Source organism: Rhincodon typus, chromosome 19 (genome assembly GCF_021869965.1).
Source record: "Rhincodon typus isolate 14 chromosome 19, sRhiTyp1.1, whole genome shotgun sequence".
NCBI classification, from domain to species: Eukaryota; Metazoa; Chordata; class Chondrichthyes; order Orectolobiformes; family Rhincodontidae; genus Rhincodon; species Rhincodon typus.
The window spans coordinates 47711812-47732358 of NC_063350.1; the positions used below are offsets into that span (position 1 = coordinate 47711812).

Consider the following 20547-nt stretch of genomic DNA (forward strand, 5'->3'; position numbering starts at 1 on the left):
GCTGTGTTCATCCAGCTCCACACCTTGTTATATCAACATTTCAATACAGGTGTTTGAGTACTATTACTGATTTCACATCTTTTTGGAAATAGACAAAATACAGGAGTTACAATTCCTCAACACCAGTCATTGAGGACAGTATTACATGGGCTTACAGAAGGAAAACTAGGATTGATTCCTCCTTTCCATTTTAATTTACTCCACTGAAGGGCAAATTTCTACTTTTGAATTCCTATTATGAAATACATGTTTATTGTTGAGCTACCCATAACAGGCTGAAGAAGACTTTCTCTCATAAAGAGGCAAAGGCAAAAACGACATCCTTGAACAGTTAATCATTTATTGCAATAGTTTTCCTTATCTTCCGTGCCTTAAGGCAAATGATAGAGGTACTCAGGAAAGGAATGGAGTCACAAAATCTAGAATATTTGTCAGCTACATTGATCTGTGCACAATGAACATTCTAAAGCAAGGAAAGTCTAGTCATGTACTACATGACAGAGGATCCCAAATATAGTGCGATCCTAAATGTAGTCAGTAGTATCTTCCTGAACAAACAATAGGATCAGTGACCATGTGCAATGGGATCACTGAGGTCCTAGACAATAGTAATTGAATGTGACAAGAGTACCAGCTATAGCCTTTACGTATTCTTTCTTACTCAGACATATGCTGAATTGTTATTGTGGTGTCACTCTCTTCTTAGCTACAGTTCATCAAAATTTCGTATCTCTGAATTGAAGAGACAGACTCTTTTGAACTGTTGCTAGTCTTCCGCTGTCAAAGCCTTGAGCGTTCTGTGACATATTTTGTACATACAGTTGCAAAATGCAGTTGATTTCCATGATGTAATCTGACACTATGCTGCACAGAAGAACTCATCTGTTTTCATTGAAAACAGAAATTTCTGAATTCCATTTTGTTATATTTGAAATAGTGAATGCTTTTCTTCCTAAGATGATCAAAATACCAGAAATGCAAGTTGTTTTGACCTGTGCAATTGGTGAGAATGTGGTTTGATATCAGGGTGACAAAAAAGTGGTAAAGTGTGCCTCACACATGTACAAGATCATGCGTGTGGTATCATCTTCTCGCAAGCCGCAAGGAATATTATTTTAATTCAACTCCAAAGACTTGACTTTCCAGGCACCTTCTGTTTTGTTGTGGGGTTGTGCCTGGTGTAAAGCTCGCCATATCATTTTTGTCCATGCTCACAAGTTAAAATTGCAGTCAGTTCCTGATGACATCACCAGGACCCAACATGCACATGTAAAAATAGATCTGAAACCTTTGGGTTACTGTCCTTACCACCTGTTTAACAAAACAACGTCAATTAGCCATGTAAATGTCAGCTCCCAGCAGCTGTACTGTCTGTAAGTAACTATGATAAATTTAATAACCTTGTATCAGTTTCCATAAGACATATAGGGTTGAAACCATATATCTCACTGCCCAACACCCACCCTCCCACCCCCATGTGTCCAATCGGTGAAGATTTACGCACAATGGAATTAATGTTTATTTTTCGTAAGGTCTGAAGGGGGAGATAACAAATCAGCAGCCTGTTTGATTTCTGTTGAATTGATTGGCAAATTATAAAACAGACCATTAATTCACTATCACTTTGACACCTGCAATTTTGTGATACTCTTAACTTTAGTGTTGTTTTTAGTTCTTTGTCTCCTAATCTAATTTCTTCTATTTTCCTTTTGCTATTTACCCTATTCCCCCAACAAATTAATTTAACCCCTTCCCTCAACAGTACTAGTTTTCCTCTCAGTGAGTACATTAGGATGACTTTGTTATGATACAACCTTGTCCATCTTGTGGACAGTTCCAGAACTGGTCCCATTCATATGACATCTTCCTTCCTGTACTACCTTCCACCACTTTCCCAAACACACATACACATGCATTATTTTCCTGTTTGCTTAGCTGCTACTACTGTGAGCACCTTAGCATTACTACCTTTGAGATCCTGCTAGTTAATCTTGTCCATTGTGCCCCAAACTCTGTTTATGGGATTTTAACACTTTTCTCACTTAATTCACTAATGCCAATATGGACCATAATTCCAATCTGCTGCCCTAATCTAGATTCATGCGTCCAATACAAATTCATTTTAAAAGGAATATACAAACTTACAATTCTGCAGCAGGGATCAAGTAAATAAGAATGTCTGTTCTAATTTGTTTTGTCTTTACTTTCTGGATGACTTGCAGTAAAGTCTTTTGCCTTTGAATATTATGCTATTTCTACAGTAGTCACCAGTTACGAATGTGCATCATTTCTCTTGCTGTTGCTACAGTTGTCACATTTTTCTATTTTTCCCAGGTGTTTGGTCATGGAAAAGCAAATGGTGAACCCACCTGGGCCCTGTTACTGACAGCATGTATCTGCGAAACCGGGATCCTCATTGCCTCTTTGGATGAGGTGGCACCCATTCTCTCCATGTACGTACCTTTTTTGGAATATTACTGCCCTGAAAATCTAGGGTAGATTTCAATGGCTTATGGCATCAGCAAAGACATCAACACAGATTAGGTACAAAAACAGAAATTGTTGGAGAAGCTCAGCAACATCTGTGGAAAGAAAGCACAGTCAACATTAAAATACAGTGATCTTCTGAAATTTCTCCAGCAATTTCTGTTTTTATTTCAGATCTCCAGCCTCTGCAGTTCTTTGTTTTATTCTTGTATAGCCTGCTGCCTAGTCAGCTCCTGAATATGCTATTCCAAGAAACTATCTTAAAAACCTTCTATGAATTCCTTATTTAAGTCACCTCTGCCCATTAGACTTTTCCAATCAAATTGTACATTACATTCTCCTGTGATTATTACCATGCATATTTGACAAGCTCTGAATTCTTTCTTTATGTTTCATTCTGTTGTGTGTTAAATGTTAAATGGCCTGCACACCACTTCGATAAGAGATTTCTTGACCTTATAATTTCAAATCTCTATCCAAACTGTTTCCACATCTTGGTTTCCTGAACTCGGGTCATCCCTCCCTATGGTGTGCATTCCATCTTTCACTAACAGAATCACCCTCCACCTTTTCCTAGTTTCCTGCCATTCATAGTTCTTCTGTACCCTTCAAGATTCAGGTGTCAATCCATATAAACTTGTGGCCATGATTCTATAATGTCTATCATGTATGTATTCATTTCTATTTGCGCTTTTAATTCATCTGTTTTGTTTCATATATTACATTTATTCAGATACAGAGTATACAGATTTAACATCTTACTCTTTTTGAAAATTCTTGTCTGATCTGTTAGTTGACCCTTAGATTTACACTGTCTATCCCTTCCTGTTATAATCTGTTTATCATTTCCCAAATTAATACCTTCCTGTTTGACCTTGATTCTACTCTTTCATTTACCATGTCTTTCCAAATTTGATCATTCCCCGACTATTTAGTTTAGTCCTCTCCATTTCCTAGTAATGCAGTTGGCAAGAACACCAGAGGGGCAGCGTAGTTCACGTGGAGACCATCCACGTGGTATAGATCCCACTTGCCTCAGTATTGGTGCCAGTGCTTCATAAGTCTGAACCCACTTCATTCACACCAGTCTTTCATCTGTCTAAACTTAATTGCCTTATGCCAATTTTATTGGGGCTCAAGGATGGAGACATTTTGACCCTTGTGGTTCTGCTTCATAATTTGGCAATTAGCTCCTTATATAGATTATAGATAGAACCTCCTTTTTTGTCCTGCCTATGTTATTGGTGCATACATGGACAATGGCAACTGGATCCTTCCCTTGCTGCTGCAAGTTCCACACAGAGTCTGAGTGAATAACACAAACCCTGGCATGGGGCAGGAAAAACAGTTGTCTGGACACTTGCTCTTTGGAGAATGATGTCAATCCCTTTCACTATACTGCCCGTATCGTCACAATATTCCTTCCTATTTTCCCATTTTGAGTGACTTCTTATACTATGATGCAATGGTCAACCAGCACATGCGCACTGCAGCCCTCACTCATTCAGACAACCTGAAGGAATTTCAAATCTGGTGGACAATTTCACATCTGAGGTCCCTGCATTGTTGCCCTTTGGGTCCCATTTCCTGCCTCGTTTGCAGTCATCCATTCCTTTCCTGACCACTGATCAAGTCAAAGGACCAAATCTTGATACAAAGAAGGGAGGTAACTCTGTTCCCTCTATGATGCCTCGCAATATCTGTAAAAACCCTTTATGCTTTTCAAATGACTTCCTCACATTCTTTTTAGACCATCAGATAATCTTGAAGAATATCCTCAAGCAACCCTTAGCCTTGAGCTCCCAGCTTCAGACTGTATCATGTCAGCAAGGGTTGTATCAGCCTGAGCTGACTCGCTGTGAGGGGTTAGCAAGAGCACTGGTGCTGTGGCAGTAGCGGACATGCATTCTGAAAGAAGACAGCAGATTCATGTTCCACTAAGTCACTGCCAACTCGAGTAATCTGATGGACCACAGACGGCTGTACTGCCATGAGTATCTTTAAACACTGAGTTCCATAGCCATGATGTCATGACCTTATGCGCTTCTACTGCAGCATTGAGATGTTGGGTGGTCCTCACCTGTACAAGAATGGAAGCTGAGACATTGGTCACCAAACGCTGCATTAAATGTTGCATCAGTGCAGTAGTGTTGTTAGAAAGTTAGCTACCACTTCCGTCCAAAATGCCCTTGAGAAAGTGGTGGTGAGTTACTTTGAACTGCTTCAGCCCTGCAAATGACACCCACAGTTCTGCTAGGAAAGGGGTTCCAAGATTTTGACCCAGCAACAGTAAAGGAACAATGATCTAAGTCAAGAATACATGTGACTTGTAGGGAGTCCTGAAAGTCAAGTTGTTCCCATGCATTTGCTACTTTGCCCTTCCGGTGGTAGATATGCAGGTTTGGACAGTGTTGTCAGAGAAGCTTTGCTGAGTTAGTGCATCTTATAGATGGCATGCACTTTTGCCACTGTATCTTGGTCGTGAAAGTGGTAGATGTGGTGCCAGTCAGGTCGGCTGCTTTGTCCTGGATGATGTTGCACTTCTTGAGTATTGTTGGAGCTGCATTAATTCAGGCAAGTTGGGAGTATTCCATCCTGACTGTGCCTTGTAGATGGTAGAAAAGGTTTTCAGGAATCAGAGGGTGCATTCCTCACTGCAGAATTCCTAGACTGTGACTTCCTGTTGTGCTGCTATGTCCAGTTGATTTCCATATCAAATAATAATCCACAGGATGTTGATAGTGGGCGATTCAGTGGTGATAATGCTATACGACAAGAGGCTTTCTGGCCTACCAATGCAGCAAACTACTCAGAGTGTCTGTGCATCAGTATTATCCTATAGACCACTCCGTTGAAGTATTCATCTGAATCTTTTGCCATGGATCTAATATGCAACCTTATCCTCCACTGAGCTGACAGACAAACTATCTTTTCCCACAGTCCATGCATGTTTGCTGACTCATTGTGTACAGATCCCAAATCTATGCTACCCTCAATAGTTTGTATAGTTTCTGAGTTGGAGGCTGTGAGTTACCTCAAGACACTGTTTCTTGAGCAATGGTGTGGTGAAATTTTCACTCTTGGTCTTGAGGCAGCTTTGGCTGGTCAAGCATTAGTTTTAAAGAGAATCAGAAGGTGCGGATTGAAGTGAAGGAATGATGAGTGGCAGAGAGCAAGATCTCCACAGTTGTATCATTATCAGCATGCACTTTACATCAGATAACAGAATGGGAGTGGGGTTGGAATTGAAAAGAGGTAAAAAGACAGGAACAAACTATCATCATCAATGTTCTTTGGAATTTTGGATACAAGGGCTTTCTTCTCCCCAAAGAAAGAGGGAAAAACCAGTGATTGTTTTCCTCTCTGTTTGGGTAATAGGCCAATTATAGCTGACTAGCTGCATGTCTGTGGAGTCTCTGAGATTTAAAAGTGAAGTTTGCATCATGATCTGTCTTAGTCAACTGGAACATCTGAATATTATCTCTAAGTCTAGACTGGAAGAAACTGCTATTGTGCAAACAATGGACTTTGATGCATTGAGCAGTTTAGGAAGTTTGACCTGTGCTGGATAAGTATCATTATGTGAAGATGATTTAGTGACTGTGACCAACTCGCATGGCAAGGTCATTGAATTTCTTATAAGAATGCTGCTAGTCCAGGAGGCCAGAATTCATGAGTTCACCTACCTCCTCTGGCACCAATCCCTTCTGAAAATGTTCCTTGAGGGACTCTTGCCTGTCTCTTAAACTGCATCATCCCCAGCTCTTGCGGAAACATGGTCTCTTTCCTCCTGATTACTTCCATTACTAACACCTCCAACATTGCATTTGAGAACCTCAGAGCTCTTTTGCCTCCCAGGTACTTTTGTATTCAATTTCAATCTTGCATTCAATTTCACTATAGTAAGTCAGCAGCAGCTTCCTTTGATGAGGGCCAGGCCAGCTATCTCAGCACTAAAACCACAGGCCTACAATCACCCAGCCACAATTACACCTCATTGTGTTGGTCAGAATTAATGCATTATGTTCATCAATATTATCAATTACTCTAGATAGAGAAGGAAAGATGGTCTATAAATGTGAGAAATCAGAAATAAATATTAGAAGATGCTGGAAATTCGGAGTAACTCATTAAACATCTGAAATAAAAATAGGTCAATGTGTGTGAAAGGTTGGGTAGAGCTGACATTCTAAAGCCCAAATTTCCCATGCTAGTGCCTCTGAAAGACTAAGTTTACTGTGTAATATTATTTTGAGGCCTCTGTTAAAGTGTAACTTTCACTGTCATTAAATGTCTAGTGTATTCTCGGCATAATTAAGGAAGTGACTTTATGTTTTTTTTGTCCTCAGGTTTTTCTTAATGTGCTACATGTTTGTGAACCTAGCCTGTGCTCTACAGACACTACTCCGAACCCCAAACTGGAGACCCAGATTCAAATATTATCATTGGTATTTCACACTTCCTAATCTGCCATTTTTTTGACCTTTTCATTTTTTTTAATGTCATCCAGACAAAATCATTAAAAAAGCACACGTAAATAAAGTAGAGTGTGTTACATAAAGATTACACATGTCTCAGTGCACGTTATGTAGAGGATAACAGATGGCTTGCTGTGTGTTGTGTATATAACAAGTGCTTCAGAGTGTGAGACAGATATTTTCTATAGAAGATCGCAAGCACCTTGGAATGTGTTGCCTTGAGGACAGCAGATATCTGGCACTAATGGGGCCATACATCATCAGCAGTTCGGGTGATTTTTGTTATGTACTGTAAGAATTCTAGGCAATGTATAGATATCGTCTAACCCCAATGTATAGCTAATATTTTACCTTAGTGTACAGATATTATTTAACACCAGGACTTTTCCCTCTGCTAACTTCAATGAACATTTGCATTTTAACCCTTCAGATACACAGCAGAAATTTAAAGACTTTGCAGGTTTTTAATCAGCTAATAAAGTTTAAATTTGCAGATGATAACTCTTTATTTTTCTTCTCCAGAGAAATCATCTGTACATAGAACAGACGACATAAAGTGATAGGTTTAACAATAAATCTATAAATTTTATTTATAGATATATCAAATTCTCATAATTGGCATAATGGCTATTCACTTTCGAACGTTAATAAACTGGACCAAAAAATTCTAGCACTTTAGGTATTGTACTTTAAATGTTTCTGTTCTTGTGTAAGATCTATAGTGGACACTCAATGTTCTAGCGTGGGCTCTTCAGATTTCCAACAAAAATCAGACCAGATTTCAGAGTTACTTTCAAACGATGTTTATTAATACAGTGTACTTGATGGTAATGCTACAGGGCAGTAACTTTCTGGCAGGATATTAACACTTGACTACAGTCATGTTTGTATCTTTGGAAAGCAGTAAATTAAATTGTAATACTTGGAAATGAACATACTGATTATACTGGAACTCCATTGTGAGGTATACAAGATGAGCTGGACCAATATGTCTTATTTGCTGTTTTACCTTCCATCACGGCTTGCCACAGTGGCTCATCTATATATTCATTTAATCCAACTCTACAGTCATTTCAGTATGCTCTCCAAGTGCCCTGGCATGTCTCAGTGGCTGACTGCACAGTCTAACACTGAAATACATAGGTCACGCAGCCACATGTTTGACCTAGCTAAAATGACAGTGCAGGTACGAAAATTCCCTTCAGCATCTCCAAGTTCAGAAAGGGGCAAAAAATAACTCCTAATTATGTTGTAAATGGTGGTAGTACACTCCTTTCTGAGTCAGAAAGTAATGACATTCGGCTGATAAATCAGTGCTATAACAGGAAGCGCTGCACTTCAGGGGTGCTGACTTTCAATAAACCATCACCCAAACTACCCTATCAAATGGAAATGAAAGATTTCATGACGCTACTTTAAGGAAGAGCAGCTAAGTTATCTCCAGTGTCCTCACCAATATTTATCCATCGTATACAACTGAAAACTCTGGTCATTATTTGCTGTTCATGTGACCTTGTGGTTTACAATATGACTGGTAGTTTTCCATTATTAGCATAATGACTGCCTTGAACTCATTTAGCTGTAAAGCATTTGAAACATCCTGAGGTTGTGAAAGTCGCTGCAGAAGTGCAAGTTGTTCTTTTTCTTCCATCTTTTAGTCAGTAACCCTTTATGGAAATTGTCTTTTATGTAGATGTGGAGTTTGGAGAATTTAAGGTCTCGCTTTAGATAAAACCAGAATATGCACTGTTTAAATACACAAACATATGCATTCAGAGAAGGTTCTGGTGTTAGTCAAACTAACCTCTAGGAGTCAATGATGGAATGGGAAGACAGACAAAACTGTGAAAAAAAGCATTCATCTAAAATGCAACTACTGGCATAGAGTTATGCTGCAAAGATATGATTTTGAAGAAAAGGTAAAATTTGCAAATAAGATTTGCTCAAGCTTAAAGGGCAGTGAGACCTCAACTGGGCTGTCACTTTGTATTATAAGCAATCCGTAATCTGTTCAGCTAGCAGTACCACTGGTGCATGAAGTTCATTCAGATTGTTAACGGCCGTCTCCACTGGGCCATTTTAAAATTATTCTTCTGGATGAACAATTGGATGAAGATAAGAGATGAAGCTCCAGCTTTTAATGAGCCCATCCTGATGGTTCATCCTCTCATGTATTTTGAACTTTCTGCAACAACCATAATATATTAAGGCTGAAGTGAAGATGATACTGTGGCATCTCAGGTAACTGTTTAGTCTTTCTCGTGGCCTTCAAAAAGCAAGATACCTTTTTAGTTAAAAATGTGAAACTTATTCAGAAGACAAAGTTAGTTATGAACAAAACAAGGATTGATGATTTTGGACCAGTATCCCAGGGTTGTCATCAGAGGCAGGTCTGTAAATACCCTGCACCTGTGTTACTGTAGGTACCAATGCACTGCTAAGAAGATAGCTTCCTGTGTGATTCTGATTACAACATGCTGACAACAGAAAAGTGAAATACCTGCTCCAGCAGCATTGTCAATGAATCCACTATCATCACAGTGAAAGTAGGACAAAACTTCTGTACTTACAGACACAGTATCAGCTCGCTGTTACTGTTATTAAAATCTACTAACCTCTGGGAGAGGCCTGTGTGGCACTGCCACCATTTAAATAAGCTGGACTTGGAACAGATCTAACAACTCAATGCTGAGCATGGATGAGGCTCTGTGGGCCACCAGCAGCACATTGTGCTCAGACTAATTCTGTAACTTCATGGCTCCTACTCAACCATTACCGTCAAGTTAGTGGATCAACACTACTTCAATGAAGAGTGATGAAGGGCATACCAAAAGCAGCAGTACACATACCTAATAAATTAGGCTTTAACCTGTTGAATTCACACACAGGACTACTTTCATACAAAACTGTATAAGCAGCATATTACTGACAGAGCTAAGTGATTCCTTAGCCAACAGATCAGACCTAAGTTCTACAGTCCTGCTACATCCAGTTATAAATGGGGTACACGGTTAAACAACTTACTGCAAGAAGTGGTTTCACAAATATCCCCATCCTGAAAGATGGGTTAGCCCAGCACCTTAATGCAAAAGATATGGTTGGAATACTTGCAGCAAATTTCAGCTAGAAATGCCATGTAAAAGATCCATCTCAGCCCCTGTACAGATCCCCAATATCACACAGGCCAATCCCAATTCAATTCAGTCCATATGGTATCAAGAAATGACTGAAGGCACTGGATTCTTCAAATACTATGATCCCTGACAACATTCCAGTACCAGCACCTGTGCTCCAGAACTTGTTGTGACCTAACCAAACTATTCCAGTACAGTTGCAACACTGGTATCAACACAACAATGTAGAAAATCACTCAGATATATCCTGTGCACAAAAAGCAGGACATGTTCAACAGAACCAATTACTGACCTATCATCTACTCTTGCTGTAGGTAAAGTGATGAAATTGATCATCAATAGAGGCAACAATCAGCCCTTCATTATGGCCTGCTCAGTGACACTCAGTTGTGGATCTACCAGGGTTAGTCAGTTCCTGATCTCATTACAGACTTGGCTTAAATGTGGATAAAAGCATCCAATGTCAGTGATGATATGTGAGTGACTGCCCTTGATATCAAGGCCACATTTGACTGAGTGTGGCATCAAAGAACCCTAAAAAATTAAAGTTGATGGAAATCAAAGAAAAATCTCTTAGCTTATTGGAGTCATACCTGGTACAAAGGAAGATAGTTTTTGTTGTTGGAGGTCAGTAATCTCAGCTGTAGGACGTCTCTTCAGAAGTTCCTCAGGGGACTGTCCTTGGCCCAACCATCTTCAGCTGCTTCATCAATAATCTTCCCTCCATCATAAGGTCAGGAGTGGGGATTTTCACTGATGTTTGCACAATGTTCAGCACCCTTTACCACTCCTCAGATACTGAAGCAGTCCGTGTCCAAGTGTATCAAGACCAGGTTTTGGGCTGACACTTAGCAATTAACATCCACACCACACAAGTGCCAGGCAATGACTATCTGCAATAAGAGAGAATCTAACCATCATCCCTTGACATGCAATGGCATTACCATCACCATCACTGAATCCCACACTAGTAACATCCAGAGGTTTATCATTGATCAGAAATTCAACTGGACACACCATATAAATACTGCGGTTACAAGAGCATGTCAGAGACTAGGAATCCTGCAGCTCATATCTCACATCCTAATTCCCCAAAGCCTGTCAACCATCTACAAGGTACAAGACAGAAGTTTGATAAAATATACCTCACTTTCTTGGATGAGAGCAGCTTCAAAAACACTCAAGAAGCTTGACACCATCTAAGAAAAGTCAGCCCGCTTGATTGGCAACATATTCACAAATATTTCCTGCACCACAGACACTCAGTAGCAGGAGTGCGTACTATCCACAAGATACACTGCAGAAATTCACCAAGTCTCCTCAAACAGCATCTTCCAAACTCATGACTACTACCATCTAGACAGACAAGGGCAGCAACTATACAGGAACAACAACGCCTGCAAGTTCCCCTCTAAACTACTAACATCCTGCCTTGGAAATATATTGCTGTTCCTTCACTGGCACTGGGTTAAAATCCTGGAGCTCCATTCGTCGTAGCATTGTGGGTCTATCTACAGCAAAAGGACCTCAGCTGTTCAAGAAGGCTGCTCATCATCACTTTCCCAAGGGCAATTTGGATCGGCAATAAGTACCAGCCTAGCCAATGACACCAACCTTGCATGAATGAATAAACAAATACCTCCCAAGCAGTTACTGATCTCAAATATATATTCTGTGTGCATCCACAATTTTTCCACTTATGCAGAATGCAAAGTGAACAAAGTAAAAATGAACAAAGAAAGAACTTTAAATTCTGTAGCGCCTTTCATGACCTCAAGATATCCCAACGCATTAACAGTCAGTGAAGTGCCTTTTTAAGAGCGTTATTATTAGGGAAATTCTATATCATAATAAATAATGCAAAATAAATAGTTGACAAATTCATCATAAATGTGGTGATTCAATCAACAATATGTGCTTGTGTCTGTAATATTACTTTTCTACAGTGGTGATATACTTATACTTGTTTCACAGGACTATGTCATTCCTGGGAATGAGCCTATGCCTGTCCTTGATGTTTATTTGTTCCTGGTACTATGCTATTGTGGCCATGGTAATTGCAGGACTTATCTACAAATACATTGAGTTCAATGGGTAAGTCTCTGCATTTATTTTGTACAGATCATTGCTGAGTGAAACTCTGAGCTGTTATGTATACCAATAATCTCCTCATTCTTCGATTGCAAAGACCATGTGCAAGTCATGTCAACATTGAAACTTACTATTTGGAGATTTTGTTTCTGAATTACATAGTATAGAAGTTGATTCCTTGTTCATGCTGATGCAGTCATGAGATACTGTGACCTTGGTTTTAATCTATGATTGGCCGGAGAGAGCAGTGGACAATTTGGCCTGTAGCTCAAAAACAAATCGGCGCACATGTTGAAAGTTAAACAACAAAAAAGAAACTTCTGGAAAAAACAACTCATCAAATCAGTACCTGCAGAGAGAAAAGTAAACATAATGTTTCAAGTTGTGATCCTGCTTCAGAATTTCTTGGTAAGAAGCAGGTTTTAAGTATACACAAAACCAAGGAAAGAGGAGGACAAGGATATAGGGGCATGAGGAGAAGCACAGATAAAGAACAAAATTGAGAAACAGGGTGGTTGATGGCAAAAGTGGCTGTGTGCTTAAAAACTTTAACAAGTACAAGTCCACTTTTCTGTTTATTCTGTCCTGTTTATTCATTATGACAATATTGAATGTTTGAAGGTGACATTGTGTTTTCTCATGTGTTCCAGTAGAAATCCAGAATAGTCTTCTAGTATAACACTGGCAAGAACAAATTTGCTGTGTCACCTATTCTGGTATTTCTCTATCAAGAAACAGTGCACATGGTACAGTCCATTTATGTAGTTAATCACGTTACTGGTGCATGTAAATTCAAAATCAGCTCCTGTCTGAATTATTTAAAGATTCTTTCCAATTTGGTGTTAATTTGCAAAATCAGTAGGAATGGATTTTACATCTCATGCACCTTCCTCTCACCTTCCCATACCATCTTGTGGCTAACCCCAGCAGATCTTCCTGGGTCACGGTCCTATATTGTTGACAGTCCTTCATGCTATTTCTAGCATTACTAGATTACCTAACTCAATAGGTAACAAAAAATGTCTGCAGAAGTTGAAACATTTTCTTTAATTCACCCACCATCAATCTCCCTGCAATTGATTCTCCATTTGGCATTGTTCATCCACCTTCCCCACCTCCTAGCCCCTTTATAGCAATACTGGAATTAGGGACACATTCTAAACCATTAATGACAGGAAATGCATCTCAACAATAATACACCTTTCATCATGCCTGTCATAGAACATAGAACGCAATGTTGTGCCAAACATGATGCCAAATTAAACTGATTCCTTCTGCCTGCCCATGGTCCTCTGCCAGGGGTCTATTCTGCCACAGGACACTTTGGCAAAATTGATTGAAAGTTGGGCATCTCCTTGGAACATGCAGAAAGACACACCTTCCACATGTCTTGCTGTGTTTGGGTGTTCTTAGTGATTGGTGTCAACTATCAAGTTTCTACTTATGACCTGTAAACTTTGTTGACCAATGAGCATTGCTTTGTATTTATGTCCATTCTTCAGTAGCTCTTTAATGCTGTAAGTCGTGGGTTGGTCTAGCAAATATTGCTGGAAAACTTCCAGGGTGGTGGATGTGATTCTGTTTGCTCGGTTCCAATCTGAAAACGTATGCAATGAGCTCATTTTTCTGCATCTGCTCACAAAGTGGTCCATGGATTCTGTCTAAATGCCATGAATTCTAGACAACAAAAATGGTGACTATGACTATAAATTATTCCATATCTTTTGGAGATTGTTTAACTCTTCAGTTATTAAGCCTTACATTTTAAGTGTGTTTAGGCCTTCATTCCTAATTGCTAAGCAAACCTTAATAGTGTTCTTTTCGTCATTAATCAAATCCAAGTTTAGAAACCTTGCTCTGAATGCCATTTGTGTTTTATTCATTCAGGGAATGTGTTCTTCACTGGCTTGGATAGCATTTATTACCTATCCCTAAACTATCCTTGAGGAAGTGGTAGTGAATTGCCTTCTCAAAGTGCTGCAGTTCATTTGCTGTAGATGCATCCAGGGGTCAGTTAATTCAGTTGCCTGGATGACTGGTATGCAATGCAGAGTGATTCCAACAGCATAGGTCCAATTTCTGCACCAGCTGATGTTGTTATAAAGGACTTCCATTCTCAACCTCTCCCCTCATCTGAGGTGTGGTAACCCTCAAGTTAAACCATCACCAGTCATCTCTATCTTTCTCTCTCTCTATCTCTCTATCTCTATCTCTATTTCACAAACACTAATGGGAGAGCAGAACTATGGCCTGGTCAGTCTCTGGGAATTTTACTTTTACCATTTAAGTGCTCACACAGTGCTGTGAGGGAGGGAGTTCCAGGATTTAGACTCAACAACAGTGAAGCAACAATATATTTTCAAATCAGGATGGTGATTGGCCTGGAGTAGAATTTTTGCAGCTGGTGACATACCATGTATCTCCTGCCCTCATTCTTCTAAATAGTAGAAGTCATAAGTTTGGAAGGTGCTGTCTTGGTGAAACTTGGTGAATTGCTGCAGTGTATCTCTTACATAGTACACACTGCAGCTACTAAGCATCAATGGTGGAGGCAGTGAATGCTGATGTTGATGTATGTGGTGCCAATCAACTAGGTTGCTTTGTCCTGGATGATATTAAGCTCCTTGAGTGTTGTTTGACCTGCACTCATCCAGGCAAGTTGGAAGTACTCCCTCAAACTCCTGACTTGTGCTTTGTAAATTATGACAGGTTTGGGGAGGCACATGATGAGTTACTTGCTGCAGTATTCTTAGCCTCTGACCTGCTCTTGCTCTGCAGCCAGTTTTTATATAGCTAGTCCAGTTCAGTGTCTGGTCAATGGGAACCCCCAAGAAGTTGACAGTGGGAGATTCAATCACGGTAAATAAAATGAATGTCATGGTACAATTGTTACATTTTCTCTTACTGGTCATTGGCTGGCAGTCATGTGGCGCAAATGTTACTTGACACTTGTCAGCTCAAGCCTAGATATTGTCCAGACCTGCTGCAATTGGACGCAGACTGCTTCAGTATCTGAGGAGTCATGAATGGTGATGAACATTGTGCAATCATCAGTGAACATCCCCATTTCTGACCTTATGATGGATGGAAGATCATTGATGAAGGAGTTGAAGATGGTTGGGCCTAGGATAATATCCTGAGTGCTATCCTGCAATGTTGTCCAGGAGCTGGCATCACTGACCTCGACAACTATAATGATATTCCAAGATGCCAGGTATGATTCCAATCAGCAGTAATTATCCCCATTGATTCCCATTATAGAACATAGAACATAGAACATTACAGCGCAGTACAGGCCTTTCAGCCCTCGATGTTGCGCCGACCTGTGAAACCAATCTGAAGCCAATCTAACCTAAACTATTCCATTATCATCCATATGTTTATCCAATGACCATTTAAATGCCCTTAAAGTTGGCGAGTCAACTATTTTTGCAGGCAAGTCATTCCACGCCCTTACTACTCTCTGAGTAAAGAACCTACCTCTGACATCTGTCCTATATCTATCACCCCTCAATTTAAAACTATGTCCCCTTGTCCGAGCCATCACCATCCGAGGAAAAAGGCTCCCACTGTCCACCCTATCTAATCCTCTGATCATCTTGTATGTCTCTATCAAGTCACCTATTAACCTTCTTCTCTCTAATGAAAACAGCCTCAAGACCCTCAGCCTTTCCTCATAAGACCTTCCCTCCATACCAGGCAACATCCTGGTAAATCTCCTCTGCACCCTTTCCAATGCTTCCACATCCCTCCTATAATGCGGTGACCAGAACTGTATGCAATACTCCAAGTGCGGCCGCACCAGAGTTTTGTACAGCTGCAACATGACCTCATGGCTCCGAAACTCAATCCCTCTACCAATAACACCTAACATACTGTACGCCTTCTTAACAACGCTATCAATCTGGCTGGCAACTTTCAGTGATCTATGCACATGGACACCGAGATCTTTCTGCTCATCCACACTACCAAGAATCTTATCATTAGCCCAGTACTCTGTATTCCTGTTACTCCTTCCAAAGTGAATCACCTCACACTTTTCCACATTAAACTCCATTTGCCACCTCTCAGCCCAGCTCTGCAGCTTATCTATGTCCCTCTGTAACCTGCAACATCCTTCCGCACTATCCCACCAACTTTGGTGTCACCCGCAAATTTACTAACCCATCCTTCTACACCCTCATCCAGGTCATTTATAAAAATGACAAACAGCAGTGGCCCCAAAACAGATCCTTGAGGTACACCACTAGTAACTGAACTCCAGCATAAACATTTCCCATCAACCACCACCCTCTGTCTTCTTACAGCTAGCCAATTTCTGATCCAAACCACTAAATCACCCTCAATCCCATGCCTCCGTATTTTCTGCAATAGCCTACCATGGGGAACCTTATCAAATGCTTTACTGAAATCCATATACACCACATCAACTGCTTTACCCTCATCCACCTGTTTGGTCACCTTCTCAAAGAACTCAATAAGGTTTGTGAGGCACGACCTACCCTTCACAAAACCGTGTTGACTATCCCTAATCAAATTAGTCCTTTCTAGATGATTAAAAATCCTATCTCTTATAATCCTTTTCAACACTTTACCCACAACCGAAGTAAGGCTCACTGGTCTATAATTACCAGGGTTGTCTCTACGCCCCTTCTTGAACAAGGGGACAACATTTGCTAGTCTCCAGTCTTCTGGCACTATTCCTGAAGACAATGACGACATAAAGATCAGAGCCAAAGGCTCTGCAATCTCCTCTCTAGCTTCCCAGAGAATCCTAGGATAAATCCTATCCGGCCCAGGGGACTTATCTATTTTCACACCTTCCAGAATTGCTAACACCTCCTCCTTATGAACCTCAATCCCATCTAGTCTAATAGACTGTATCTCAGTATTCTCCTCGCACAACTTCCCACTACTGTCCTTGACCGGCCCCAATATTACTCTAGTCATTCTTTTATTCCTGACATACCTATAGAAAGCTTTAGGCTTTTCCTTGATCCTACCTGCTAAAGACTTCTCATGTCCCCTCCTGGCTCTTCTTAGCTCTCTCTTTAGGTCCTTCCTGGCTAACTTGTAACTCTCAAGCGCCCTAACTGAGCCTTCACGCCTCATCTCTACATAAGCCTCCTTCTTCCTCTTGACAAGAGATTCAACTTTTTTCGTAAACCACGGTTCCCTCGCTCGACCACTTCCTCCCTGCCTGACAGGTACATACTTCTCAAGGACACGCAGTAGCTGTTCCTTGAACAAGCTCCACATTTCAATTGTGCCCAGCCCCTGCAGTTTCCTTCTCCATCCTATGCATCCTAAATCTTGCCTCATCGCCTCATAATTGCCTTTCCCCCAGCTATAACTCTTGCCTTGCGGTATATACCGATCCCTTTCCATCGCTAAAGTAAACGTAACTGAATTGTGGTCACTATCACCAAAGTGCTCACCTACCTCCAAATCTAACACCTGGCCTGGTTCATTACCCAGTACCAAATCCAATGTGGCCTCGCCTCTTGTTGGCCTATCTACATACTGTGTCAGGAAACCCTCCTGCACACATTGGACAAAAACTGACCCATCTGAAGTACTCGAACTATAGCGTTTCCAGTCAATATTTGGAAAGTTAAAGTCCCCCATAACAACTACCCTGTTACTTTCGCTCCTATCCAGAATCGTCTTTGCAATCTTTTCCTCGACATCTCTGGAACTTTTCGGAGGCCTATAGAAAACTCCCAACAGGGTGACCTCTCCTTTCCTGGTTCTAACCTCAGCCCATACTACCTCAGTAGACGAGTTGTCATCAAACGTCCTTTCTGCCACCGTAATACTGTGATTCTAGTTTTTCCAGGGCTCCTCAATGCCACACTTGGTTGAATGCAGTCTTGATGTCAAGAGCAGTCACTCTCACCTCCTCTCTGGAATTCACCTCTTTTATCCATGTTTGAACCAAGACTGTAATGAATTCATGAGTTCAGTGACTCTGGTGAAACCCAAATTGGATATCATTGAACAGCTTACTGCTAAACAAATGCTATGTGATAGATCTGTTGGTAATCCCTTCCATCAATTTACTGATGAGTAAGTGTAAACCAATGGGCCAGAAACTTTCCAAATTAGACTTGTCCTGCTTTTAGCATAGAGGATGTTCCTGGGCAATTTTCCACATTGTCACGTAGTTGCCAATGTTGTATCTATACTAGAACAGCTTGACTAGGAAAATGGCAAGTTCTGGGCCACAAGTCTTTAGTAGGTGGAATGTTCTCAGAGCTCATAGCCTTTGCGGTTTCCATTCCTGGAGCCAGTTCTTGCTGTCAAATTGGCTGAAGACTGGCATCTGAGATGCTCAAGGCCAATGGAGGATGTCAGGATGAACACTTCGCACCTCTGGCTGAAGATTGCTGCAAATTCCTCAGCTTTATCTTTTGCACTGGTGTACTGAACACCCCATGATTGAATATTGAATGTTTGTGGAGCCTCTTCCACCATTGAGTTGTTTAATTGTTCACTCCATTCACAACTTGATAAGGCAGAACTACAGAAATTAAATCCGATCCATTAGTTGTGGGATCATTTAGCTGTATCTCTCACTTGCTGCATTTGCTCTGGGGCAGGAAAATAGTCCTGCATTGTAGCTTCACCAGGCTAATGCTTCATTGACACGGGTGCTGCTCCTGGCATGCCCTCCTGCACTCTTCGTTGAACTAGGGTTAGCCCCTGGCTTGATGGTAATTGTAGACATTTGGATATGCTGGGCTATGTAGTTACAAATTGTGTTTGAATAGAATTCTGTTGCAGTCAATACCCACGGCACCTCAAAAATGGCCAGTCTTGAGTTGCTAGAACTGTTCAATATCTATTACATTTAGCATGCTGATGGTACCACAATGTAAGATATTATCAATGTGAAGATGGGATCTTGTCTCCATAAAGACTATGTAATTGTCACTCCTACCAATGCTGATATGGGCAGATGCATCTGTGGCAGGCAGATTTGAGAGGAGAAAGTTAAATGTGTTTTCCTCTTGTAATTTCTATTACAACTTGCTTCAGACCCAGTCTAGCAGTTTTGTTTTTCCTTCAGGACTTAATCAAGAGTGTTCCAAGAGAACGGATGATAGATTTCCAGATACTAATGACATTTACAAATCTGGGGATGGCTTTCAATAATTGCAGTCGATGATCAACTATTATCTAGAATGGCAAAGTAGATTTGAAGAGCTGAATAGCCTCCTTCTATATTCATATTATAGCATTCTCAGCCATATGGCTCATAAAAGTGACGCAATAATCTGCTCCTGTTAACCTAAGGGACCTAATGAAACTGGTGACTTTTTTGACGAGATGTGATTGTTTTATTCAATCATTGAAACGCCGGCGATGTACTAGAAGGAACACAGCAGATCAGGCAGCATCAGAGGAGCAGGAAAGTCGATGAAGGGTGTAAATCTGAAATGTCAGCCTTTCCTGCTCCTTTGATGCTGCCTGACCTGCTGTGTTCCTCCAGCTCCACACCGTATTGACTCTGACTCCAGCATCGGCAGTTCTTGCTATCTCTGAGGCAATGTACTAGGACCTGGGAATGTGAACTGAGCAAAGATAGGAGACCTAAGTCATAGAGTTACTTACGACATAAAAGGAGGACATTCAATACTGAGTCTCTGAATCAACTTTGAGAAGAATGGGCGGCAAAGTGACCATGAAACTGGATATGTTTGACAACAATAGTTTAGACGAGCTCCATACGACTGAACATGTTCACAAAGAAAACCGTAAAGAATTTGAAGGATATTGTAAAAATATGAATAAAATTTGACTTAAAGGAGTTCAATGCAACTGCTTTAGTAGTAATTCAAGGAGAACTGAACAGACCAACAACAGCAGCAAAATGGAATAACTTTGCCTATTTAATTGAGAGCATCGGATAGAGTAATACCAGTAAAACAGTGAAATCAACTCTTATGATAGTTAAGCTAGGTGAATCATAATCACATAACAGATCCTGCCATATAGTTTGGTTTTCCTTGACAGAGGAACAGTCCACACAATGTATATGTTGTGCACAGTGTATTATACTTCAGAGGGTTTATTAGCTCAGTTGGTTTGTGGTATTGAGCAATTCCAAAGCAGCAGGATCAAGTCCCACACCAGCTGAGGTCACGATGAAGGTTCCACCTCTTAACCTCAGGTTTAACTCACCACAAGTCATCTCTCTCTTGTGAGAAAACAACCCTCTAGGAATATGACACCTTTATTATCATATAGCTACTGTGAAGTCAGAAAGTAATGGCTGACCATACATTAGATATGTGTGATTCAGCCATATGAAAGTATGTGACAGAATGGTTTGCTGATCCTTATTTTTTTTT

The 20547-nt window shown here is 40.6% G+C and overlaps 1 protein-coding gene across 1 annotated transcript in view; it reads left to right on the plus strand.

The window, feature by feature from the left end:
* LOC109911932 (solute carrier family 12 member 5-like) overlaps positions 1-20547 on the plus strand; it is a 328602-nt gene that overhangs the window by 277028 nt on the left and 31027 nt on the right. The window contains 3 exon segments of the mRNA XM_048608592.1: positions 2309-2453; positions 6837-6935; positions 12074-12193. Coding sequence (XP_048464549.1) covers positions 2309-2453; positions 6837-6935; positions 12074-12193 — 364 coding nt within the window.